The sequence below is a fragment of the Dendrobates tinctorius genome, unplaced genomic scaffold, assembly GCF_039654945.1.
Source record: "Dendrobates tinctorius isolate UK_male_01 unplaced genomic scaffold, ASM3965494v1 ptg000077l, whole genome shotgun sequence".
Lineage (NCBI taxonomy): Eukaryota > Metazoa > Chordata > Amphibia > Anura > Dendrobatidae > Dendrobates > Dendrobates tinctorius.
Genome location: NW_027361745.1, coordinates 6,531,608 through 6,558,593, shown reverse-complemented (window position 1 = coordinate 6,558,593; position 26,986 = coordinate 6,531,608). Strand labels below are relative to the sequence as shown.

The window sequence follows — 26,986 nt, the reverse complement described above, 5'->3', positions numbered from 1 at the left end:
AGCAGATTATGGTCAATGAGACAACAACTGCGGGAAAAACCCCGACCCAGGATGAAAAGGATTCAACCTGCAGTAGCCGGGATCAGAATCTATATGAATACAAGAAATACTGTCATGAGGGAAAAACCTGTGCTCCGATAGATTGCACCTAGTCACCAAATACCGGCAGTATAATCGTATCTGCATGTAATCTGAGGAGTATAACATATGTGGCAGCATGATGTCACTGCCAGTAATGGTCACATACAGAGAAATCAATCAGATGACCGTATGAAGGGGGAGTAGTAAATATTGTGTCGCAGATTGATCCTCAGTCAATTTGTGGAATAGAAAATACCCTGTCGGTCCCTATGGGGCTAACAATGGCCTATTCCCCAGACTCTGCCCTGACAAGGGCAGTCCACAACTACCCCTGTGCTAAACATACCCTGCACTCTCCCTCAGGTGGTGTCCCAACGCGTTTCATTCATAATCATCAGGAGACTCGCTTGTAATAGGAGATAAAGTGCTAAGTGCTATAGAGACACGTGGTCCCTCCACTGTCTATGCCAGTCTGCAGAGAGTGAAAGGAAGGACAGGGCTGAATTAAAAAGGAGATAGTGCTCAGAAAAAACTCACCACTTTCTGTTAAGAAAGCCCTCGACATAACATGGTATAGTATAATCTCCTCTATGATGCAGGCAGGCACTTCAGGCTGATATAAGGCGCTTCCGGTCCATGGAACGCACACTGCGGTGGTTACCGGGCTTCTAACCCACATGAAAAAAACTCCTTCATGCTATGTGCCCAAGTAGCGTTTTAAACCGGACACTCAAAACCGGACTCCTTCCCAGAAACCGCGCCTTTTTTTCCAGCGCGATTTTACCGCGATTATGTTCGCGTTTTTGCCACGATTTTCGCGTGCGAAATTCAAGCACTTTCCAAGTGATTTGAAGCATCGCTTGGAAAGTGATTGACAGGTTGGTCACACTCATCAAACATAGTGTTTGACAAGTGTGACCAGGTTTTTACTATTGAGGCCGGCTATGAGGCATCAATAGTAAAAGATAGAATGTTAAAAATGATAAAAAAAAAATCGGGGTATATTTACCTTCCGACGTCCCGCGCAGTCTCAGCGACGCTCCCGTTCCCAGTGATGCCTTGCATGACCTGTGATGACGTTGGTCTCGCGGTGCTGTAGTGATCTCACGAGACCGCTAGAGTAGCGCGAGACTACGTCATCATAGGTCCTTGCCGCAAGGCATTACTGGGAACACTGAGGCCCGGGAAGGCTGCGCATGACGCCGGAAGGTAAATATAGCCCGATTTTTTATTTTTTATTCTTTTTTTACAGTTATTGTACCCAGGGCCTGGAGGACAGTCTCCTCTCCTCCACACCGTGGGTCCCATCCACACATGAGACGCTTAACTTTGCGCATGGTGGGCATAGCCACATGCGGGAAGTAACCGGTTCTCATGCATTCCTATGGGCGCAGAATCGCGGCAATTCTTTGCGATTCCGCAAAAAGAACGAGCATGCTGCAACTTTTTCCATGATGCGATTTCGCCACGGAAAAAGCACAGCATTAGCACCGCATGTGCGGGATGTCATAGGGACGCATGGGGTGCGTTCTGCACGAGTTTTTAAAATGTTTTCGCAACGTTTTTGCACTGAAAATCGAGGCAAAAACGCTTCAAAATCGCATCGTGGGCATACAGCCTCAATTTGTTCGATGCGCCCAGTGCTTGTGCATTGTGCTTCCGGTTCCTGGAGCTCACGTCACATGATTTTCCAGGCCATTTAGTCCGAATTGTTATCACCCCTTCAATATGTAAAAGGCACCACAGCGTTTGCGTCAGTCACGTGACCCGAACTTTCGGTCACTGGAACACAAACAGGGTGTATGCAAGTCAAATGGGGTGTTTAATAGTGTTGAGCGATCCCTTCCGATATTGGGAAATATTCGATCGGATTGGATCGGACCGATACCCAAAAAGTATCGGATATCGCCGATTCCGATACCGGAAACCAATGCAAGTCAATGGGACAGAAATATCGGAATTAAAATAAACCCTTCCTTTCCTTGTAGGTTCATTCTACATGAAGGAAAACAACTAAGAATAATGTAGAATGTATTGGGGAGGTGGAGGAGACATTAAAGGCATAGAGGTTTAGCCCAATCAAATGGAATAGCAGGAGTTAATTTTTTTTAAGTTGTTCGGAGTTACAAAGATATTGACTATGTTAAAGGGGTTGTGTAGCAATAGAGGGAGACGTTCAGAAAAGGCATATGTTGGCGGAGTGTTGGAACGGAGTGCTTCATCTAGCTTGGAGGTTGACTGAGCCCCTGACCTGGAGGACACGGCACGGATGCAGGCACCTGTATGCACAACAGACAGTGAGTAAAGCTTTGGAACTACAAGCCCTGGTGTCCTCCAGTTATTCCTGCGCCAACACACTCAGCACTGCTACATCTCTGTGCCTGGCACGGTACCATCTACGTCTCTTCACTACCTCTCCATCTACACTGCCCTGGGACTACAGCCCTACCTGTGGAGGGCCACAACATCATTGCTGCACCACACCATCTGTCCCAGATGATCTGTCTGCAGCGTCGGCTTAACATCTTCATTGCCAAACACCACCGGTGGGGTCACGGACCGGGTCACAGCTACCGTGACATCTTCCATTGAAACCAATGGGCCCGGTACCGAGTACCCCACCAGCCCTGGCGGGCGATCCAAGTTGGCGGAAATACATAACAGAACAGGCTGTCCAGGCTTTTCACATAATCTCAGTGCATATCTGGGCTGCAGAATGCTGACAAAAAGTAATTTACCTTCTGTGGCTAGTCTGCACGGTTTCCAAGATATCATCTCTTGCTTCTAAGATAAACGTCCAGGGGGGTGTTCTGGCATTGAAATAAGAACTTGTCATTTCCTCCTCCCTCAATAGTTTCAATTTCCATAGATCATTGTTCAGCGTATGTTTGGGGGAGGAGCGGCTGGGTGTTCTGCTCGCAGCCAGTCACAGCCATGCCATTAGTTAACATGCCTAACATGCATAACAGGATGTGCCCACACTTCTTAGGATTCCTGATTGACTGAATCAAATCAAACTGGCTCATAGCATTATGGGAACTTCCGATTCCGGTATTCGATATGCAAAAAGTATCGGAACTCAGTATTGGAATTCTGATACCGTGAATATCGGTCGATACCCGATATTTGCAGTATCGGAATGCTCAACACTAGTCTAATATATAAAGCTAAATTTGTGTGTGTATGTATGTGTGTGTATGTATGTGTGTATGTATGTGTGTATGTATGTGTGTATGTATGTGTGTGTATGTATGTGTGTATGTATGTGTGTGTGTGTATGTGTGTATGTATGTGTGTATGTATGTGTGTATGTATGTATGTGTGTATGTATGTGTGTATGTCCGGGATAGGCATCCGCACCGTCGCAGCTACAGCCACAAAATTTGGCACAGTCACACATCTGGACCCTGAGAGTGTCCTTAGCTATGTTGTGAGGCGAAATTTTAACCCCGCGTGTTCCAATTCACCAAACAATTTTGCCCCTATCTACATAATGGGGAAAAAGTGTGTGCGCATCAAGCCCCGCCCTTCATTATGATGTCACAATGGTTGTCATGGCGACACTGATTCATCATAGGTTGCAATGGGGTTGTTTATGTCATAACGGTTGCCATGATGATGATGATGTCATAATGGGTATATGGGCACGGGACTATGGGATGGAGGATGTGTGATGAGTATATGGGCATTGGACTAAGGGATAGAGGGTATGTATGATGGGTATTTGGGCACGGGACTATGGGATGGTGGATATGTATGATGGGTATATGGGCACGGGACTATGGGATGAAGGATATGTATGATGGGTATATGGGCATGGGACTATGAGATGAAGGATATATGGACACTCGACTATGGGATGGAGGATATGTATGATGGGTATATGGACACTCGACTATGGGATGGAGGATATGTATGATGGGTATATGGGCATGGGACTATGGGATGGAGGATATGTATGATGGGTATATGGGCATGGGACTATGGGATGGAGGATATGTATGATGGGTATATGGGCATGGGACTATGCGATGGAGGATATGTATTATGGGTATATGGGCACGGGCCTATGGGATCGTGGATATGTATGATGGGTATATTGACATGGGACTATGGGATGGAGGATAATTATAATTTGTTATAACTAACCACTGTTAGTTACAAAGCCCGGGCAGCGCCGGGCTCTTCAGCTAGTGTTTAATAAAAACATATCCTATTTAACCCCTTTACCCCCATGGTGGTTTGCACAATCATGACCAGGCCAATTTTTACATTTCTGACCACTGTCCCTTTATGAGGTAATAACTGTGGAACACTTCCATGGATCCCGGTGATTATGACATTATTTTCTTGTGACATTTCTGTACTTCATGCTAGTGGCAAAATTTAATTCATATAATTTGCGTTTATTTGTGAAAAAATGGAAATTTGGCGAAAATTTTGCAATTTTCCAATTTTGAATTTTTATGCCCTTAAATCACAGAGATACGGCACACAAAAAACTTAATAAGTAACATTTCCCACATGTTTACTTTACATCAGCACAATTTGGGAACCACATTTTATTTTTGTTAGGAAGTTATAAAGGTTAAAAGTTGACCAGCGATTTCTCAGTTTTACAACACAATTTTATTTTTAGGGATCACATCACATTTGAAGTCACTGAGGGGTCTATATGATAAAAAATACCCAAAAGTGACACAATTCTAAAAACTGCACCCCTCAAGGTGCTCAAAGCCATATTCAAGAAGTTTATGAACCCTTCAGGTGCTTCACGGGAATTTTTTGAATGTTTAAAAAAAACGAACATTTAACTTTTTTCACAAAACAATTACTTCAGGTCCAATTTTTTTATTTTATCAAGGATAACAGGAGAAATTGGACCCCAAAAGTTATTGTGAAATTTGTCCTGAGTACGCTGATACCCCATATGTGGGAGAAAACTACTGTATGGGCACACGTCAGGGTTTGGAAGGGAAGTAATGATGTTTTGGAATGCAGATTGATGGAATGGTCTGTGGGTGTCATGTTGCCTTTGGAGAGCCCCTGATGTGCCTAAACTCTGGAAACCCCCCAAAAGTGACCCCTTTTTGGAAGCTAGACTGCCCATGGAACTTATCTAGAAGTGTGGTGGGCACTTTGAACCCCCAAGTGCTTCACAGAAGTTTTTAACGCCCGGGCATGAAAATAGAAAAATCATATTTTTTCCACAAACATGATCTTTTAGTCCCCATTTTTTTTATTTTCCCAAAGGTAACAGGAGAAATTGGACACTAAAACTTGCTGTCCAATTTGTCCTGAGTATGCTGATACCCCATATGTGGGAGAAAACTACTGTATGGGCACACATCGATGCATGGAAGGGAAGTAGTGATGTTTTGGAATGCAGACTTTGATGGAATGGTCTGCGGTGTCATGTTGCATTTGGAGAGCCTCTGATGTGCCTAAACTGTTGAACCCCCCACAAGTGACCCATTTTGGAAACTAGACCCTCATCAGGCACTGAGTAAGCCGCCTCCCTGCAGGCCGGCCCCCGAAAGCCCCCACGGCCATCTTGGATCCAGGGGTTTGCAGGGATGGAGACTCTTGAAGCAGCGCAGCACATTGCACTGCTCCAGCGGTCTCAGGGAAGCACACAGGGAGCCCCCTCCCTGCCGATGTGTAAGGGGCTGACATTGCTATGGACAGCAGAGACACGCTGCCCCTTTAAGAGACAGCACCCCCTTGGCTGATGCGATGGTACATTCTATTCTACCCTTCAAAAGACTGCTTTGTTTTGCTCTTCCAGCTATGGAGAGGGGAGGGGCTGTTTTGCCAGTGAGTGTTTGGAGCTGGGAGTCTGCAGGAGACTGACGTGAGGAGAAAAACGTGCAGCTTGTAACTGACTGAACTTGTGGATTGTGTATACCCTTCTGGGGATAACGAAGGTGGTTTTCTTGTGATACTGTGAGGAGCCATGAAGATCTACAAGGAAGGAATTCAGAAGATGGAGTTCACCATTTCTAGGAACAGGCTTGGAATCTTCACACAAGGACAGGACCACACTGCACAGAGCTGCCAGGGAGGACATCGCATCATCTTGCAGAGAACTGCAGGGGGCCCCCAGGAAGGAACTGAGACACCAACTTTACCGTGAGTGTTAACCCCATGTGAGCACATGTTTAGGGCTTAGGATAGACTGAAATAGTCAGAGCACGGTAGCCATGTGGCCGAAATAGCAGCGGCGAGTCAGGCTATAGTTAGAGTAGCAGAATACTGTACTTTATTGTATTGTTTTGCCTTTTGAAAGAATACACTGATCTGTCATAGTTGGTGCACTGTGTCATTTGTACAGTCCAGCTAGAGAATATCACTATTGTAAATTGTTTTATGTCATTGCATACCCCTGTTTACACTTTCCTAACACTACATTCCTTGCCTGTAAATAAATTAACCCATTGTTCTTTGCACCTCATCTTGTGTACCGTAGTCTCCCTGCATTGTGGTGGTCCCCCGGCCATCACTTCAGATGTTTTCCTAATCCCCAGTACACTGCGATCATGTAGCCGGGGGGTAAAAACAATGGTCTCTCTCAAGGCAATTAAAATCTGCTCTCACTCACCTGATTTACCTCTCTGGTTGTGATTTTGCCGCAGGAGCCCACGCATTTTTTCCCAACGAATTAACCCCTTAATTTAACACCTAGACGTCCCAAATTTTACACACAAACCCTAATTTAATTATTAGTCAGGGACATTTAATAAAATGCATGAAATGAAATGGTTTACTGTATGTAACCATGTGTCATTTCATGTCGGGTTGGGGAATGATTTTATAGAAGCCGGCAATTGATTTTGCGGCTATTATGCTATGTAGAACTCTATTATTGCAAAAAAAGGGGGAGACAAAAAAGCGCAATAGGGTCTTATCCACGTTACAAAAGACAGTATATCATGAAATATGCTCACCTGGTTAGGATGAGATAAGAGCGTGTAGGTAGCGGCTGCTGCAGATCCACAGGTCTTCAGTGACCAAAGAAATGATGAATCCAAAGGGAGTTTGTAGCTATATTGTAGCTATATTTTTTTTTTTTTGTTTTTTTTGTTTTTTTTTTGTTTTTTTTTTTGTTTAAATCGTAAATTTGACTTTATTATCTGTTTTGTAAACGAAAATTTAATCAAAAAATCTTTTAAAATACGTATTCTTTTGTAATATATCTTAGGTTAACTGTTAACCATGTGGTGTCATTGAACTTTGACACTGCATCATCTGACTTGTTGGCGCTCATTTTTTTGAAATCCAGCATCCTTACAAACCTATTTATGTCTGTGATACCTGTATGTATTTGTGGTATTTCCTGATGAAGGGGGCATGAGACCCCTGAAACGCGTAGAATAAAACCACTGCAATCATACAGCATTCTCCTGGAATTTGTCTAAAGCGGCAGCGCGGAATATAGCTACAAACTCCCTTTGGATTCATGTAGAACTCTATGAAATATACTCTATGAAATATAAATAAACTCTATGAAACTATATAAATAATCTCTATATAATCTAAATAAATAAAATCTATGAAACTCTATGTAAATAAACCCTATGTAATATAAATATATATAAATATATATATATGTGTCTCAAGGACATGTGTATATATATATATATGTGTGTGTGTGTGTTTTCTATGTGTCTATATCTATTGTTTCGGTTCTTTATTAAACCTGTCAGTATGATTTCACTGTATCGCGCACTGAATTGCCGGCTTTTCTAAAGGACACCGGGTGCGTATGACACTGCTTCTGCTGGCTCCTCTCCTATCTCTCCCACCTATCATTTGAATTTCTGTTTTCTTTACAGAATACTACTCTCATTGCCTGCAGAGCTCCACACAACATGTTACTGTCTGGAGTTTTAGTCCAATAGTTTAGAGCTTTCTCTTCTGATATCTGTTGCTGAGCTGTGAGTGTTGCTGTTCTCTCACTACTCTAAATAATTGTAAAATGTCTGCTGCATTCCCTGCCTCAGCTCTTATACTGCCTGTGATAGTCTGACCTCATTGCCTGAGTTATACCATGTGATGAGGTAACTGCATGTTTGCACCTCAAGTCTTTTGACCCTTTTGTGACTAATGTAATCTTGTGCAATGTGTAAAATGGAGGCAGCATTTTTTTCGGGGGGTTTGAATGAATAAAATCACAAATCATTTGCACTGTCTGGGATCTGCGGATTTCTTAACATTCATCACAAATTTGATTTCTCAGGATTAATTCATTTGTCTCTACTCATGACAAATTAAAGAGGGATTATTGGCCGTGTTAAATGTAACCATCAATTCTTACCTGTATAACTAATATCCATGAAATAAACCCCTGACTTCCTGCGACTTGGGTAAAATGGCCGCAGCAGCCTTTTATTAAACATTGCCACAAATTTGGGGCGCTCACAGCCTTGGCACCCCGAACATTATATAACATTACCCAGCTGATAGGTCTGGTGCAGAGGCAGAACCCACAATCTTCCTAATCTTCATCGGTCGCACCGCACCAGCCCAGAGAATGAGGTATTAATAGCACTAAATTAGTTCCCCTAACTTCACAGGACTTACGCCCCCAAATGGCCTTGGACTGTCACAGAAGCCACAATACCCTACTAGCACCTTCCCACCAAATGCCATCACCACTGGACCAGCCTCTAACCTGGACCTATCCCCCACCGATGTGACAGGAAGAAGGGAGGGTGGGCAGCAGGATCCAGGGTGCAAGAGAAGGCAGGAACCTTCCCCATCCCTTATATATCTCCCCATAACCCCACCTCCAAAACTCCCTCCCACCAATCAGACTCCAGAACACCACCACAAATCCCTCCCCTCCTGATTGTCACACAAGTTAACCCCTTCACTCCCACCCTCTAAATTGTCCTGCGGCCTGTCCACCCTGTGGCTCCTTCACTGGTCTCATTTATCAGCATTCAGTCTTTGTCCCTCGGTAACGTTCTCTTCTGTTTCTCAGGTCCCAGTATCCCGCTGCTCACCTGGAAGCTGGAAAAAGGGGAAACCGACAATTCACACCTGCTGCTATGACTGCGTCCCGTGTCCAGAAGGCGAGATCTCCAATATAACCGGTATGTACAGTCTGAGGGGTGTAACCGGCATCCGGCACCTTCTTATAGAAGATGGGCTCCGCATCGTCCTCATTCACACACTGCAGAGCAGGACGTCACTCAGGGATCGGTGTGAGGGAATTCAGCCTCTGCACTGTCTGCAGCGGTCACCACCCAGCACTGTCTGCACCGGTCACTGCCCAGTACTGTCTGCAGCGGTCACCACCCAGCACTGTCTGCAGCGGTCACCACACAGCACTGTCTGCAGCGGTCACCACACAGCACTGTCTGCAGAGGTCACCACACAGCACTGTCTGCAGCAGCCACCACCCAGCACTGTCTGCAGCGGTCAACACCCAGCACTGTCTGCAGCGGTCACCGCCCAGCACTGTCTGCAGTGGTCACCGCCCAGCACTGTCTGCACCGGTCATCTCCCAGCACTGTATGCAGCAGTCACTGCCCAGCACTGTCTGCACCGGTCACCGCCCAGTACTGTCTGCAGCGGTCACCGCCCAGCACTGTCTGCAGCGGTCACCACACAGCACTGTCTGCACCGGTCATCTCCCAGCAGTGTCTGCAGCGGTCACCATCCAGCAGTGTCTGCAGCGGTCACTATTCACTGCCACCATCACTATCCAGCACTGTCTGCAGCGGTCACAGCCAAGCACTTTCTGCAGTGGTCACCGCCCAGCACTGTCTGCATCGGTCACCGACCAGTACTGTCTGCAGCGGTCACCGCCCAGCACTGTCTGCACCGGTCATCTCCCAGCAGTGTCTGCAGCGGTCACCATCCAGCAGTGTCTGCAGCGGTCACTATTCACTGCCACCATCACTATCCAGCACTGTCTGCAGCGGTCACAGCCAAGCACTTTCTGCAGTGGTCACCGCCCAGTACTGTCTGCATCGGTCACCGACCAGTACTGTCTGCAGTGGTCACAGTCCAGCACTGTCTGTAGCAGTCACCACCCAGCACTGTCTGCAGCGTTCACCGCCCAGCACTGTCTGCAGCAGTCACCGCCCAGCACTGTCTGCACCAGTCACCACTCAGCACTGTCTGCACCAGTCACCACTCAGCACTGTCTGCAGTGGTCACCGCCGCTGTTGTAGAAATCGCAGGAATATGGGATGTCGTCACAAACAGGAGGCAGATCAAGAGTTGACAAGTTTATTAACAAGACCACTATATGAGGTGCACACCAATACATTATAAAAGGGAAAAAGCTTTATTGACAACATGAATAAAAACATTTAAAAACAATCAAGCAACCCGCACAAACCCTGCTTCTACACCTTGTGCAGGTAATCATATATATAGATATAAACCATATGTTATTAGATCAATATACAATATGGTCACATGTAAATAATTATATCTAGCCTCAATTAATCCTAAACAGTACTCAGAGAGGGGAGAACTACAAATCGGGCACACTCTGTGACAGAAGAAATCCTCAAATGTATGTATAGAGTGTGAAATCCACAGGATAAATTAAATATGCGCATATTTAATGAGTGGGTACCACGTGACCGCTGAACCAGGAAGAGAGCAGCGCCGACAAACATGGAACAAGCAGGGGAGCTGCAGAAGAGACAAGCGCCAGGACCCGGTGAGTATGAACGGGGGGGTTGGGAGGCATAGTCACCAGTCCCTGCGCTCTGCTGTCTTGCATCCTCTGCAGTGACATTCAGGTCAGAGAGCGCTATCGCTCTCTGCCTGCACAGTCACTGCAGAGCGCAACGCTGATGAGCAGGGGGCAGCGACGGAGGTGAGCATACAGGTTTTTTGTTTTTTTTGTAAGGGAGTCAGGGGCAGCAGCAACATGATGGGGCCACTTACTGTGCAGCATAACAGGGGCCACTCACTGTGCAGCATAACTGGGGCCACACACTGTGCAGTATAACTGGGGCCACAAACTGTGCAGTATACCAGGGGCCACTCACTGTGCAGTATAACAGGGGCCACTCACTGTGCAGCATAACTGGGGCCACTCACTGTGCAGTATAACAGGGGCCACTCACTGTGCAGTATAACAGGGGCCACTCACTGTGCAGTATAACAGGGGCCACTCACTGTGCAGTATAACTGGGGCCACTCACTGTGCAGTATAACAGGGGCCACTCACTGTGCAGTATAACAGGGGCCACTCACTGTGCAGTATAACAGGGGCCACTCACTGTACAGTATAACAGGGGCCACTCACTGTGCAGTATAACTGGGGCCACTCACTGTGCAGTATAACTGGGGCCACTCACTGTGCAGCATAAGAGGGGCCACTCACTGTGCAGTATAACAGGGGCCACTCACTGTGCAGTATAACAGGGGCCACTCACTGTGCAGTATAACTGGGGCCACTCACTGTGCAGTATAACTGGGGCCACTCACTGTGCAGCATAAGAGGGGCCACTCACTGTGCAGTATAACAGGGGCCACTCACTGTGCAGTATAACAGGGGCCACTCACTGTACAGTATAACAGGGGCCACTCACTGTGCAGCATAACAGGGGCCACTCACTGTGCAGCATAACTGGGGCCACTCACTGTGCAGTATAACAGGGACCACTCACTGTGCAGCATAACTGGGGCCACTCACTGTGCAGCATAACAGGGGCCACTCACTGTGCAGCATAACTGGGGCCACTCACTGTGCAGCATAACTGGGGCCACTCACTGTGCAGCATAATCTGGGGCCACTCACTGTGCAGCATAATCTGGGGCCACTCACTGTGCAGCATAATCTGGGGCCACTCACTGTGCAGCATAATCTGGGGCCACTCACTGTGCAGCATAATCTGGGGCCACATACTGTTCAGATAACTGGGGCCACTCACTGTGCAGATAACAGGGGCCACTCACTATGCAGATAACTGGGGCCACTCACTGTGCAGATAACTGGGGCCACTCACTGTGCAGATAACTGGGGCCACTCACTGTGCAGCATAATCTGGGGCCACTCACTGTGCAGATAACTGGGGCCACTCACTGTGCAGCATAACTGGGGCCACTCACTGTGCAGATAACAGGGGCCACTCACTATGCAGATAACTGGGGCCACTCACTGTGCAGCATAGTCTGGGGCCACATACTGTGCAGCATAACAGGGGCCACTCACTGTGCAGATAACAGGGGCCACTCACTATGCAGATAACTGGGGCCACTCACTGTGCAGATAACTGGGGCCACTCACTGTGCAGATAACTGGGGCCACTCACTGTGCAGCATAATCTGGGGCCACTCACTATGCAGATAACTGGGGCCACTCACTGTGCAGATAACTGGGGCCACTCACTGTGCAGATAACTGGGGCCACTCACTGTGCAGCATAATCTGGGGCCACTCACTGTGCAGATAACTGGGGCCACTCACTGTGCAGCATAACTGGGGCCACTCACTGTGCAGATAACTGGGGCCACTCACTGTGCAGCATAGTCTGGGGCCACATACTGTGCATCATAACTGGGGCAACATACTGTGTAGATAACTGAGGCCACTCACTGTGCACCCTCGGCTTATACACGAGTCAATAAGTTTTCCCAGTTTTTTGCGGCAAAATTAGGGGGTTCGACTTATACTCGGGTCGGCTTATACTCGAGTATATACGGTATATATATATATAAATACATGTATATACTGTGCTAAAGGATGGAAATGAATGAATCTGTAATCCAGCAGTGTAATCTGATCCAGGGGGCTCGGATTTAAGAGGACTAGGAGGTACATTTTACTACTATGAAGTACTATGGGCTTTACATTATACTTTATGGATGACTATGGAGGTGCACTTGATTATACTACATGGATGACTATGAACTGTGCAGTATATTGCATAGAGGACTATGGGGGTGCATTATACTTCTTTTATGGATCCACATGACTTCCATGTAAGCCCCTGATGAGTATAATGGTTTATTTTCTTTTATACATTACAGAACAATGACAGTATGGGGGATAAGTATATAACAGGATGGGGTACCAGATAGTTTGGCATCGGGGGGCACCATTTGAAAGTTCGCAACGGGGCCCATAACTTTGTAGTTACGCCACTGGGTATCAGAGTACTCAGGACAAATTGCACAATAACTTTTGCAGTCCAATTTCTCCTGTTACCCTTGGTAAAATAAAAAAAATTGGACCTGAAATAATTTTTTTGTGAAAAAAAGTTAATATGTTCCAGGTTCCATGGAATCCAGAGTTATTACCTCATAAAGTGACTGTGGTCAGAATTGTTAAAATTGGCCTGGGCATTAACATGGAAACCACCCTTGGGGGTAAAAGTGTCAAGTAATTTTTAGAGTGCTGCTCCCTATTTGTGGTCTTTATACAGTGGGTACGGAAAGTATTCAGACCCCTTTATATTTTTCTCTCTTTGTTTCATTGCAGCCATTTGGTAAATTCAAAAAAGTTCATTTTTTTCTCATTAATGTACACTCTACACCCCATCTTGACTGAAAAAAACTGAAATGTAGAAATTTTTACAAATGTATTAAAAAATAAAAATTGAAATATCCCATGGTCATAAGTATTCAGTCCCTTTGGTCAGACACTCATATTTAAGTCTCATGCTGTCCATTTCCATGTGATCCTCCTTGAGATGGTTTTACTCCTTCATTGGAATCCAGCTGTGTGTAATTAAACTGATAGGACTTGATGTGTACAGGCGTACACCTGTCTATATAAGGCCTCTTTCACACATCAGTTTTTTGCCTTCAGGCGCGATCCGGCTTTTTTTGGAAAAAACGGATCCGGCAAAATGCAATGCCGGATCCGGTTTTTCCCCATTGACTTGCATTAGCGCCGGATCGTGCCGGATGGCATTGCGTTTCATCCGTTTTTTGCCGGATCCGGCAACTTGTCTCATTCCGGCGTCTTGAAAAAACGTCTACTGTAACATTTTTTGTCTCCGGCGAAAAAGCCGGAAGCGCCGGATCCGGCGCTTCCAGCTTTTTGCTACAATGAAAGTCTATGGGCGCCGGAATGCGCCAGATCCAGAAAAAGACGGATCCAGCAACCGGATCCGGTTTTTTAAGTCTGCGCATGCTCAGATCCAATTGGCCAGCCTCCAGGAACAGAGACGGATCCAGCAAAAAAACGGATCCGTTTCTACAGTTCTCCAAAATTTATGCCGGATCCGTTTTTTCTAAAAAAAGCCGGATCATGCCTGACAGCAAAAAACTGATGTGTGAAAGTAATAATAATAATAATAGTAAATTTTATTTTTATAGCGCCGACATATTCCGCAGCACTTTACATTTCAGAGGGGATTTGTACAGACAATAGACATTACAGCATAACAATAATCACATACAGTAGATTATAACAAATACCAAGAGGAAAGCGGGCCCTGCTCGCAAGCTTACAGTCTATGAGGAAAGAGGGAGACACGAAAGGTGGGTGGTAACAGTTACCCTGATTGTATGGACCAGTCATAATGTTAAGTGTGTAACAGTACAGATACAGAGGGCTAATGGAGGCATAAAGCATGTGGGAACATGATGCGGGGAACCTGGTTATGGTAAAACTTTTGGCTCTGCCACACAGGGATAGATTAGGTTAATGTGTTGGGGTGGTAGGCCAGTCTGAATAAATGCGTTTTCAGGACACGCTTAAAATTGTGGGGATTGGGGACTAATCGTATTGACCTGGGAAGTGCATTCCAAAGAATTGATGTGGCATGTGTAAAGTCTTGGAGACGGGAGTGGGAGGTTCTGACTATTGAGGATGCTAATCTCAGGTCATCAGCAGAACGGAGGGCGCGGGTAGGGTGGTATACTGAAACAAGGGAGGAGATGTAGGGTGGTGCTGAGCCATGGAGGGCTTTGTGAGTGAGGGTAATAAGTTTATACTGAATTCTGGAGTGGATGGGTAGCCAGTGTAATGACTGGCACAAGGTAGAGGCATCAGTGTAACGATTGGTGAGGAATATGATCCTGGCTGCAGCATTCAAGACAGATTGGAGGGGGGAGAGTTTGGTAAGAGGGAGACCGATTAGAAGAGAGTTACAATAGTCGAGACGAAAATGAATAAGAGAAACAGTAAGTGTTTTTGCAGAGTCAAAGGTAAGAAAAGGTCGAATTCTAGAAATGTTTTTGAGGTGCAGATGACAAGAGCGAGCCAGTGATCGAATGTGGGGGGCAAAGGAAAGCTCGGAATCAAGTATGACCCCAAGACAGCGGGCCTGCTGCTGGGGAGTAATAGTGGAACCACACACAGAAATGGCAATGTCGGGTATAGGTACATTAGTAGAGGGAGGAAACACCAGGAGTTCAGTCTTTGACAGGTTCAGTTTCAGATATAGTGAGGACATGATATTAGACACAGCGTTTAGACAATCGCCGGTGTTTTCTAGAAAGGCTGGCGTGATGTCAGGAGAAGAAGCGTATAATTGGGTGTCATCAGCATAGAGATGGTACTGGAAACCAAATCTACTGATTGTTTGACCAATAGGGGCAGTGTACAAGGAGAAGAGGAGGGGACCTAGAACCGATCCTTGGGGGACCCCAACAGTAAGGGGAAGATGAGAGGAGGAGGAACCGGCAAAAGATACAGTAAAGGAGCGGTCGGAGAGATAGGAGCAGAACCAGGAGAGAACGGTATCCTTGAGGCCAATGGAACGGAGCATAGTGAGGAGGAGCTGATGATCCACAGTGTCGAATGCTGCAGAGAGATCCAAGAGAATTAGCATGGAGTAATGACCATTTGATTTAGCTGTTAGCAGATCATTAGAGACTTTAGTGAGGCCAGTTTCAGTGGAGTGTAAAGAGCGGAAACCGGATTGGAGAGGGTCGAGAAGAGAGTTTTCTGAGAGATAGCGGATAAGACGGGAGTGGACCAGGCGTTCCAGGAGTTTAGAGATGAAGGGAAGATTAGAGACAGGTCTATAGTTAGCGGCACAGTTTTGGTCGAGGGATGGTTTTTTAAGTAGTGGATGTATGATGGCATGCTTAAATGAGTAGGGAAAAATACCAGAAGAGAGAGAGAGGTTAAATATTTTAGTTAGGTGAGGGGTGACAGCAGGGGAGAGGGACTGAAGGAGCTGTGACGGAAATGGGTCACTGGTGCAAGTAGTTGGGCGAGAAGATGCAAGGAGCCTGCTTACTTCTTCTTCTGTGACTGGTTCAAAATCAGAGAGTGAGTTAGATGCAGTGGGGGAGGGAGGACAGTGCATGGTATGAGGTGATTGGGAGATAATTTCCTGTCGGATCTGGTCAATTTTTTCTTTGAAGTAATTGGCCAGATCGTCAGCTCGGAGCTCCGTGGTTGGGGCCTGTACTCTTGGATTGAGTAGAGAATGAAAAGTGTCAAAGAGACGTTTCGGGTTATTGGACAGTGAGGTGATGAGGGTGTTGAAATAGGTTTGTTTGGAGAGGTGAAGGGCAGTGTTGTATGTTCTAAGCATAAACTTAAAATGGATGAAATCTTCGGGTAGATTGGATTTTCTCCACAGACGTTCGGCGCACCTGGAGCACCGCTGCAGGAAACGTGTTTGCACCGTGTGCCAGGGTTGTCGCCGTCTGCGTTGTGGTGTTCTATTTATAGGGGGTGCAAATTCATCCAGGGCACTTTGAAGTGTTTCATTGTAATGCTTCAATGCAGAATCAGGACATGAGAGGGAGGAGATAGGGGCCAATGAAGACTGCAAGTTCTTCAGAAGTTTCTGGGTGTTAATGGCCTGTATGTTTCTATAAGTCTGGACAGTGGGGGTGACCTGAGCAGCCTGGCAGTTCTTGATAGAGAATGAAAGAAGATTGTGGTCAGAGAGCGGGAGAGGGGAGTTTGCAAAATCATCCACTGCACAAAGCCGAGAGAAGACCAAATCGAGGGAGTTTCCGTCTTCATGCGTTGGAGAATTAGTAAGCTGCGAAAGGCCAAATGAGGAGGTTAGAGATAAAAGGTGAGTAGCAGATGGGGAGAGGGGAAGAGCAATGGGGATGTTGAAATCACCCATGATGAGGGTAGGGATGTCACAGGAGAGAAAATGTGGAAGCCAAGTGGCAAAATGATCCAGGAACTGATGGGAGGGGCCGGGAGGACGATACACCACCGCCACTCGCATGGAGAAGGGGGTGTAGAGTCTGACGGCATGGACCTCAAAAGAAGGGAAGACAAGTGAGGGTACTTGAGGTAGCCTAAGTAGCCTAAGACGTCACAGCTCACAGTACATGTCACAGTTACAAGATGGCCACCGACGGGGAAGGACACATGTGAGGGAGCTCTGTCTAGCCAAGACCCCATCCGGCTCATCCAGCCACTTCCAACCCCTCCATACAACCGGGTTGCCCTGTTATCAACCCCCCATGGCCGGACCTCACCTGAGACGCGTATTGCCAGCCCTACCCACTCACTTGCTGCCTCGTGGACCCGCGGCCTGGGCTACCTCCCCCGCTGGGCCTTCCTTGCAAATAAGATACTGCCTGGTGCTGGGAGATGCACCTGACACCACCGGAGGGCTACTTCCTCTCCTCGCTGACCGCGCGGGACCCCCAAGAGATGGACCCATGATCCATGCCACGGCTGGTGCCTCCCTGTTCCACGGAGGACGAGGTGAAAGCTGCACCGCGGTGTAGTGCTGAGGGCCACCTCCATCTTCCTCCCACGCTTCCCCATCTCCTCCGGCATCTCTTCACCTCTCCCCACTAACTGCATGGGACCCCCGGGAGGCTGACCTGTGATTCAACCCCTGGCTGGTGCTTTCCTGACCCACGGCGGGCGAGGTGAGAACTGCGTTGCAGCGTGGTGCTGAGCGCTGCCGCCATCTTCCTCCTGCACCTCCTCATCTCCTCTGGCATCTCTCCACATATAGGGGCCTGGCTTGTGAGTGGAGATGGGCGCACTTATTCATAATAATCCAGATCACGCCCATTGAATGACTGGAGGTGTGACAGGGGCCCAGAGCTGCGGTGCTACAGGCCGACTAAAGCACATACACTGAACTGCGGAAGGACCTGGTTTACATACAAATTGGCTGCGGGGAATTGTGTGAGGGAGGGAGAATTACATCAGCACTGGGGGCATTCAACAGGCACAGTGAGTCACTCTGTAAAGAGTTCTTGTCCTGCACTCTTCACCCCCCCCTCTACCTTGCTGTTAGCAAATCATTGCTCTCAGATCCCACCAGTCCCCTCAGCCAAGGCTTATAGCCAACCTTTTTCTTTAACTGTGCGGACTGTGCTGCATAAGATCATCTGAGGCTCCGCGCTCACACTGGACAGCCTTCTTCACACACAGTGACTCTGGTTCCCAATAGCTGGCTAAAATCCCTTCAATTCAGAAAAGTGCCTCCCTTCCCCAGGCCTATATCGTTCTGTTGACATGAATGCCTAGACTGCCCTCTAGTGTCAAGCAAGGGGAGATGCCTGATTAAACCACAATTTCAAGAACCTATAGCTCTCTGTGTATAAATATGGGGAAATCTGGTGTGAAGACACAACGTTCCACATCTAAACCCTTAAAATCCATTACTGAAGCCGAAGTGGATACATTTTTGAAAAAGCAAACTGCTCTTCCAGACCCTACTAGATCCCCAAGCCATATGGATCATGGTATAGAAGAAGGCTCAGACTATGATCTTGAAAGCGACACCGACACAGGTGGAGAATCAAGCGACAATTTGGTAACACGTTCCTTCATTAAACGGATCTTGTCCAAAGCTCTTAAACCTATCGGAAAAGAACTCCCTGAAATCAAACATGATTTATCACAACAGCGTCACAGACTAGAATACATGGAACAAAGCCAATCAGCTATGTCACAACACACTAATAGCATCCTTGACAGCTTAAAGTCCACGAAAACAAACTGCATGACATCCATTCAACCCTGGAGGATCACGAGAACCGCAAGCGTAGAAACAACGTTCGAATTAAAGGTCTTCCAGAAACTGTGGCATTTGATGCTCTGGCCAAGGCGGTCAAGGAGATCTTTGGAAAACTACTGCTGGATGAAGACCCCACTGACATTGCACTTATACAAGTACACAGGTCTCTACATCCAAAGCAGGGTGAACCCCCAAGAGATGTCCTATGCCGTTTTCTAGACTTCCATACAAAAGAACTGATTATGCGTAGATCTCATGAGTCGGAGGAGATTGTCTATGAAGGCTCACACCTGAAATTGTTTCAAGATCTCTCAACCACTACTCTCAAGAAGCGATGGCTTCTTAAACCATTCACAGATGCCCTGATTCATAAAGGCTACCGATTCCGCTAGCTATTCCCTTTTGGGATCTCTATTTCCGCAGGTGAAAAAAGGCTTCAGGCCAGGTCATCCGCCGATATTAGAAATGCTTGCAAATCTCTAGATATCATCCTGGAAACCTATCCTGACCTAGAGACCTTCCACACGGCTTCTCTTCTCCTGACCTTATAGCCCCATCCCCGTAGAATACCGCAGGCTCTCCCAAGGCACAGAGACCGAAGAGGAAGTCAACAAAGATACCATTATCAAAGGGGGACACAGAAGCAACATGAAAATGCGAACTGTCTTCACCCAGGCACAAAAATTCTTCCCTCTTTTGCATTATTCCTGGCGATGCTGTTGTTATTGTATTTCTATTCCCATGACATTATGAGTGTTGCTTTACCGTAACCTTTCCTTTTAACACCCACTCATCCCCTCCCCTACCATTTTCACATCCCCTAACCACATCTTACCACAGAATACATGCCCATCAAGGCTATAGGTGCTGCAGTTCGTCTCCCTTGTTTGCCGACAAATATGTTTGAAAGGTTGTTTGACCAAATCTTTAGTAGTTTGCTAAGAATTGTTTCAAAGATGAAACTTATGTTGTTTCTCTTTAACTCCCCCTTTCTGTCTCTCTACCCCTCTACACCCCCCATTCTTTTTCCTCCATACCTGACTAATTTGGACGTCATGGAACAACTGAAGCAACAGTGGACACCTATCCAACAGACTTCCACCAACTCCCCCCTTCATACTCATGGATACTCGTGATAAGGTATTTTCCTTTGCCATATTCAATGCACATGGCCTTAATTCACAAGTTACTCTGCTGCAGCCAGGATCATATTCCTCGCCAATCGTTACACCGATGCCTCTATCTTGTGCCAGTCATTACACTGGCTATCCATCCACTCCAGAATCCAGAACAAACTTATTACCCTCACCCACAAAGCACTTCATGGCTCAGCACCACCCTACATCTCCTCCCTTGTTTCAGTATACCACCCTACCCACGCCCTCCGTTCTGCTGATGACCTGAGGTTAGTATCCTCAATAGTCAGAACCTCCCACTCCCATCTCCAAGACTTTACACGTGCTGCGCCAATTCTTTGGAATGCACTTCCCAGGTCAATACGATTAGTCCCCAATCCCCATAATTTTAAGCGTGCCCTGAAAACGCATTTATTCAGACTGGCCTACCACCTCAACACATTAACCTAACTATCCCTGGGTGACACAGTACAAAGTTTTACCATAACCAGGTTCCCCGCATCATGTTCCCTCAAGCTTTATGCATCCATTAGCCCTCTGTGTCTGTACTGTTGCACACTATGGCTGGTGCATACAATCAGGGCAACTGTTACCACCCACCTTTCGTGTCTACCTCTTTCCTCATAAACTGTAAGCTTGCGAGCAGGGCCCTCATTCCTTGTGTTATTTGTTATAATCTATGTGATTATTGTTATGCTGTAATGTCTATTGTCTGTACAAATCCCCTCTGAAATGTAAAGTGCTGCGGAATATGTCGGCGCTATAGAAATAAATTTTATTATTATTATTATTACTACTAGACGACACACTCTGGCCCATCTCAAAAAACAAAAAGCGGATGTTCTCCTAGTGCAAGAAACTCACTTTAAAACCAGATAAAATCCACAATTTTGAACGTGCTCACTATGACACATAGTTCCACGCTACCACCACTCAAGCAGGCTCGAGGGGTGTCTCGGTGGTGATAGCAAAAGGTCTACCCTTTCAGATGCAAAAAATATTATCTGACCCTATGGGGAGATTTCTGCTGGTCAAGGGCCTATTGGCAGGGAACTTAGTTACGATTTGCAGCCTATACGCCCCCAACAAGAAACTTCTGAAATGGTTGTTAGCGATGCTGAAAAAAATAGAACATTTTAAAGAAGGTCTCCTTATTATAGGAGGTGACCTAAATGTTGCGCTTGAACCGTGAATAGACACAATGAAAAAGAAGAGCGCAATTTCCGTTAGAGATCTTAGCAGAATAAAGCAACGTGTCCACTCCTCGCAAATGATTGACATTTGGAGATACTTGCACCCAAATGATTGAGATTTTACTTTCTATTCTCACCCCCACGGGTCCTATCATAGATTAGACTATATTTTTATTCCCAAAAAATATCTCTAGTGCAAAAAGGTCCAATATATTACCCAATGTTTCCTCTGATCACTCAATAGTAACTCTAGAAATGACTGACTAAATAAACCCTTTTCCCCTTGCAGATCTTGGCAACTTAACTAATCGGTTTTACATAACCCCCCAATGCGTGAACGTATAACCAAGACATTTAATTATTTTGACCAAAATAGCAATGGTGAGGTATCAGCCCTGATCCTGTGGGAGGCCCACAAATTGGTTATCGGAGGAGAGCTGATTTCAATCTCCTCCTATTTACACAAACAGATAAACACGTTATATGCTGAAATAGCCATTCTTGAGACTCAACATAAAAAACAAACTATAACCCAAACACTAGCCCAATTTTCCAGAAAAAGCAACAGCACATGTCACACCAAATGAGAATCATGAGGTCTAAGGAACTGGCCAAGATGCTCATAGACAGAATTGTGGCAAGGCACAGATCTGGGTAAGGCTACAAAAGAATTTCTGCTGTACTCAAAGTTCCTAAGAGCACAGTGTCCTCCATAATCCTTAAATTGAAGACGTTTAGGGCCACCAGAACTCTTCCTAGACCTTCTTTGTGATCATGTGATATTTCAGTTTTTCTTTTTTAATAAATTTGCAAAAATGTCTACATTTCTGTTTTTTTCAGTGAAGATGTGATGCAGAGTGTACATTAATGAGAAAAAAAAGAAATTTTTTGAATTTGCCAAATGGCAGCAATGAAACAAAGAGTTAAAAATTTCAAGGGGTCTGAATACTTTGCGTACCCACTTTATATTTGGCAAGTATACAGATTGTTTGCCGGGAGGCCTGTGCACCCACCTATTTGGAAAGTGTTCGGCTCCATTTTTTCTAAATAGATAAATAGATAGATAATAGATAGATAGCTATTCTTCCCACAATAAAAGTAACACTTCGTGAAATTTTCCTACAGACAGCGAGAGCTGCATGAAATGCCAAAATGTCAAATGGCCAAATGAGAAGAGAGACCAATGTCTGCCTAAAGTGGTGGAATTCAACTCTTACCAGAATGACACAATGGCTTTTGTATTCTCCTGTATCTCGGTCTTTGGATGCCTTGTGACCGGCTTCACATTTGGGATATTTATTTCCTACCGGGACACTCCCATTGTGAGAGCCAATAACCGGAACCTGAGTTACCTCCTCCTTGTCTCCATCTTTCTCAGCTTTCTCTCTGTGTTTTTGTTCCTTGGTCGTCCCAATGATGTAACTTGTAGATTACGTGAAACCAGTTTTGGATTTTTCTTCTCAGTAGCCGTCTCTTCACTTCTCGCCAAGACTGTCATGGTTTGTGTTGCTTTTAAGTCCACCAAGCCTGGAAGCACTTGGAGAAAATGGCTGAATGTGAAACTGCCCTATACCATAGTGTTGTGTTCTTCCCTTCAGGTTGTAATCTGTGTTTTCTGGTTGTCTATTTCTCCCCCATTCCAAGATCTGGACACTGAGTCTCATCCTGGGATTCTCCTCATTCAGTGTAATGAAGGCTCAGATAGCTGGTTCTACTCCATGTTTGGTTATCTGGGGCTCCTGGCAGCTGTGAACTTTGTCCTGGCTTTCTTGGTGAGGACATTACCGGACAGTTTCAATGAGGCCAAGTACATCACCTTCAGCATGCTGGTGTTCCTCAGTGTCTGGATTTCTATGATCCCCGCTTATCTGAGCACCAGAGGGAAGACCATGGTGGCTGTGGAGATATTTGCGGTGATGGCTTCCAGTGCTGGACTTTTAGGTTGTGTGTTTTTCCCTAAATGCTTTATTATTTTGTTTAAATCTGGAATGAATAAAAAAACGGAGCTGCTCGGAAAAAGAAAAGAATGACTGCAAACTATTAGTAACCACTGATAATGACTAATTCTGTACATTAGACCCATAGAAACCATTATAAAGTAAGATGCAAGATTCTCTATCAACCTATATATAAAAGAAACATTTACACATTTCTTATCCCGTTATCTCCAGTAATTGATGCATTTATCAGGACGTCCCATATTTGTATTAGAGTTTGGGAAATGTAGAAATGTCTCAGTGGTTTTAGTAAATTATCTGCTTCCTCCTTGAAGAGAATCTTTTACCAGTTTCTCCATGTTAAACTTGTGCGATGCAATTTTTCCTGTTACTCTTATGAAAATGCAATATTTTGTGCTAAAAACATATTTCTGAGGAAAATTTGATATTTTTTTATTTTTACGTCTCAACGTTATAAACTTCTAAGAAGCACCAGAGGGTTCAATGTGATCATCAAACATCTAGTTCAGTTTCCAGAGAGGTCTAGTTTCGAAAAGCGTGTTGCTTGTGGGGATTTTCACTGATTAGGCACATCAGAGGCTCCCCAAATGCAGAATGGCATCTGCCAATTGTTCCAGCAAATTTTACATTCAAAAAGTTAAATAGCAATCCTTCCCTTCCAAGCTCTGCCGTGCGCCCAAACAGTGGTTTTCTCCCTCATATGGGGTACCGGCATGCTCAGAAGAAATTACACAACAAATTTTAAGGTCCATTTTTTCCTGTTACTCTTGTTAAAATAAATAAAATTGGATCTGAAGTTATATTTTTTTTAAAAATTTTTTTCCACATTCCAAAAATTCCTGTGAAGCACCTGAAGGGTTAAATAAACTTTTTGAATGTGGTTTTGAGCACCTTGATGGGTGCAGTTTTTAGAATGGTGTAACCTTTGAGTATCTTCTATCATGTAGACCCCTCAAAGTAACTTCTAAATGTGAAGCGTTCCCTGAAAAAAACTGGTGTAATAAAAATTATAAATCTTTGGCCAAATTTTAACATTTATAACTTCATAACAAAAAAATTGCTTCCAAAATTATGCTGATGTAAAGTAGATATATGGGAAATGTTACTTAATAAGTATTTTGTGTGACATATCTCTGTGATTTAAGGAACTGAAAATTCAAAGTTTGAAAACTGCAAAATTTCCATTTTTTCACAAATAAACGCAAGTCATATCAAAGAAATTTAACCACTAATATGAAGTCATGAAAAAAAAGTCTCAGAATCACCGGGATCCACTGCCGCTTTTCAGAGTTATCTCATAAGTAGTGTTGAGCGATACCACCCGATATTGAAAAATATCGGATCGGATTGGATCGGCCGATCTAAAAAAATATCCGGTATCGCCGATTCCGATCCCGGAAGTCCCATTCAAGTCAATGGAACAGAAATATCGGAATTGAAAAAAACCCTTTCTTTCCTTGTAGGTTAATTCTACATGAAGAAAAACAACTAATAATAATGTAGAATGTATTGTGGGAGTTGTAGGAGTCATTAAAGCCATAGAGGTTTAGACCAATCAAATGGAATGACAGGAATATTTTTTTTATTTTAAAGATGTTTGGAGTTACAAAGATATTGACTATGTTAACCTCTTTTATATTTTTTCAGATATGTATGTTTCACTACTTCTATGCTCTTCACCTTCTTTTTCACTTCTCCCACACTTTCTCCTTCATCATCCTCAGCAGCATCTTTTTCATCAACTTCTTCTTCACCTTATTCATCGTCTTCTTCTTCTTCACCTTCTTCCTATTATTCTTTTTTTTACATTCTTCATATTCTTCTTATTTAACTATTCTTCTTCTTCATATTCTACTTCTTCATCTTCTTCCTATTCTTCTTCTTCATCATATTCTTATTTGTGACAGGCATTCCTGTAGTTGTTATCTATAAAAGTTTGAAGATTACACCTTCCGTTTTGCCTGTCACAAAAGATTTACAACAGGATTTGTCCTCTTTCTGTTTGGCCTGCAGCAGCAGGCATTTTCCAGGGGCATCATGAGGAGGAATGGACTCACCCCAAACAGTGATTAGTCTTCTGCTTATAATTTAGACAATATCATTGTCTCTTAATTTTAGTCTTATGCTTAATGTTCTTCTGCTTTTGGTTTTTCAGCTTCTTCGTCTTCTGTCTCTTGTTGTTCTGCATCTTGGTGGTTGTCTTCATGTTCTTTGTCCTCTTGGCCATCTTCTTGAGGGTCATCTTTTTGTTCTTCTTCGGTGTGGTCTTCAGGGTCATTGTCTTCTGGGTCATTGTCAGGGAGATCCAGAGTGAGAATCAAAAAACAATTCCACAAGCTTGAACTTGGAAAAGTAGCAGAAGGTACAAGAAGGCTGAGGAACTGCTGAGAACCAGCTGACGGTACTGGAACCCAAATGGGTAACAGAAGGAACAATAGCAAATGGAACTAGCGAGGACAAGCTGACGGTGCTGGAACTCGGAGGGGCAGCAGAAGGAACAAGAGCCAATGGCACAACCGTGGACCAGCTGACGGTGCTGGAACACGGTTACTAAGCAGGAAGTACCTGTGCTACAAAGCACTACCAAGGAGCAGCAGATGTTGCTGGAACTCGGATACAGAGAAGGAGGCACCTAGGCCAAAGGCTCTGCCAAGAAACAGCTGACGGTGCTGGAACCCGGATGGGTAGCAGAAGCTGCAAGAGCAAATGAAACTAGCGAGGACCAACTGATGGTGCTGGAACCCGGAGGGGCAGCAGAAGGAACAAGAGCCAAAGGCACAACCGTGGACCCGCTGACGGTGCTGGAACACGGTTACTAAGCAGAAGGTACCTGTGCTCCAAAGCACTATCAAGGACCAGCAGATGTTGCTGGAACTCGGATACCAAGAAGGAGGCACCTAGGCCAAAGGCGCTGCCGAGAACCAGCTGACGGTGCTGGAACCCGGATGGGTAACAGAAGCTGCAAGAGCAAATGAAACTAGCGAGGACCAGCTGACGGTGCTGGAACCCGGAGGGGCAGCAGAAGGAACAAGAGCCAATGGCACAACCGTCGACCAGCTGACGGTGCTGGAACGCGGTTACTAAGCAGGAGGTACCTGTGCTACAAAACACTACCAAGGACAAGCACACGTTGCTGGAACTCAGATACCGAGAAGGAGGCACCTAGGCCAAAGGCTCTGCCGAGAACCAGCTGACGGTGCTGGAAACCGTATGGATAGCACAAGTTACCCATAATCAACAAAGTTGCAAGGCTGCGAGCAGAACGGAGTTACTGAAACCCACAGTCCAACAGGGGGTGCTTGTCCTATTGGCACTACGGAACCAGCCTTTATTGCCAGAACCCGCGGCCCACATATGAAGCACCGAAACTGCAGGCACCATAGACTCGGCTGACCCAACCGCAACACGACAGGACAACGTATTGGTGGCAAAGTGACATTGACACTACCCGGAAACAGCAGGCGTGCTGGAACCAGGCTGGGCAGGAGGGAGTGCCCATGCCAAAGACACTTCCGAGAACCAGCTGACGGTGCTGGAACCCGGATGGGTAGCAGAAGCTGCAAGAGTCAATGGTACTACAGAGAACCAGGTGAAGGTGCTGGAACCCAGAATGGCAGCAGAAGGAAAAAGAGCCAATGGCAAAACCGTGGACCAGCTGACGGTGCTGGAACACGGCTAATAAGCAAGAGGTACCTGTGCTCCAAAGCACTACCAAGGACCAGCAGACAT

The 26,986-nt window shown here is 45.5% G+C and overlaps 1 protein-coding gene across 1 annotated transcript in view; it reads left to right on the top strand.

Annotated features, from left to right (window-relative positions):
- LOC141096665 (vomeronasal type-2 receptor 26-like) overlaps positions 1-23,329 on the top strand; it is a 101,444-nt gene extending 78,115 nt beyond the window's left edge. Inside the window, exons 4-5 of the mRNA XM_073583378.1 lie at positions 9,068-9,179; positions 22,425-23,329. Of these exons, the coding sequence (XP_073439479.1) occupies positions 9,068-9,179; positions 22,425-23,329 (1,017 nt within the window). The remainder of the gene's footprint in view (positions 1-9,067; positions 9,180-22,424) is intronic.
- The last annotated feature ends 3,657 nt before the right edge of the window (positions 23,330-26,986 follow it).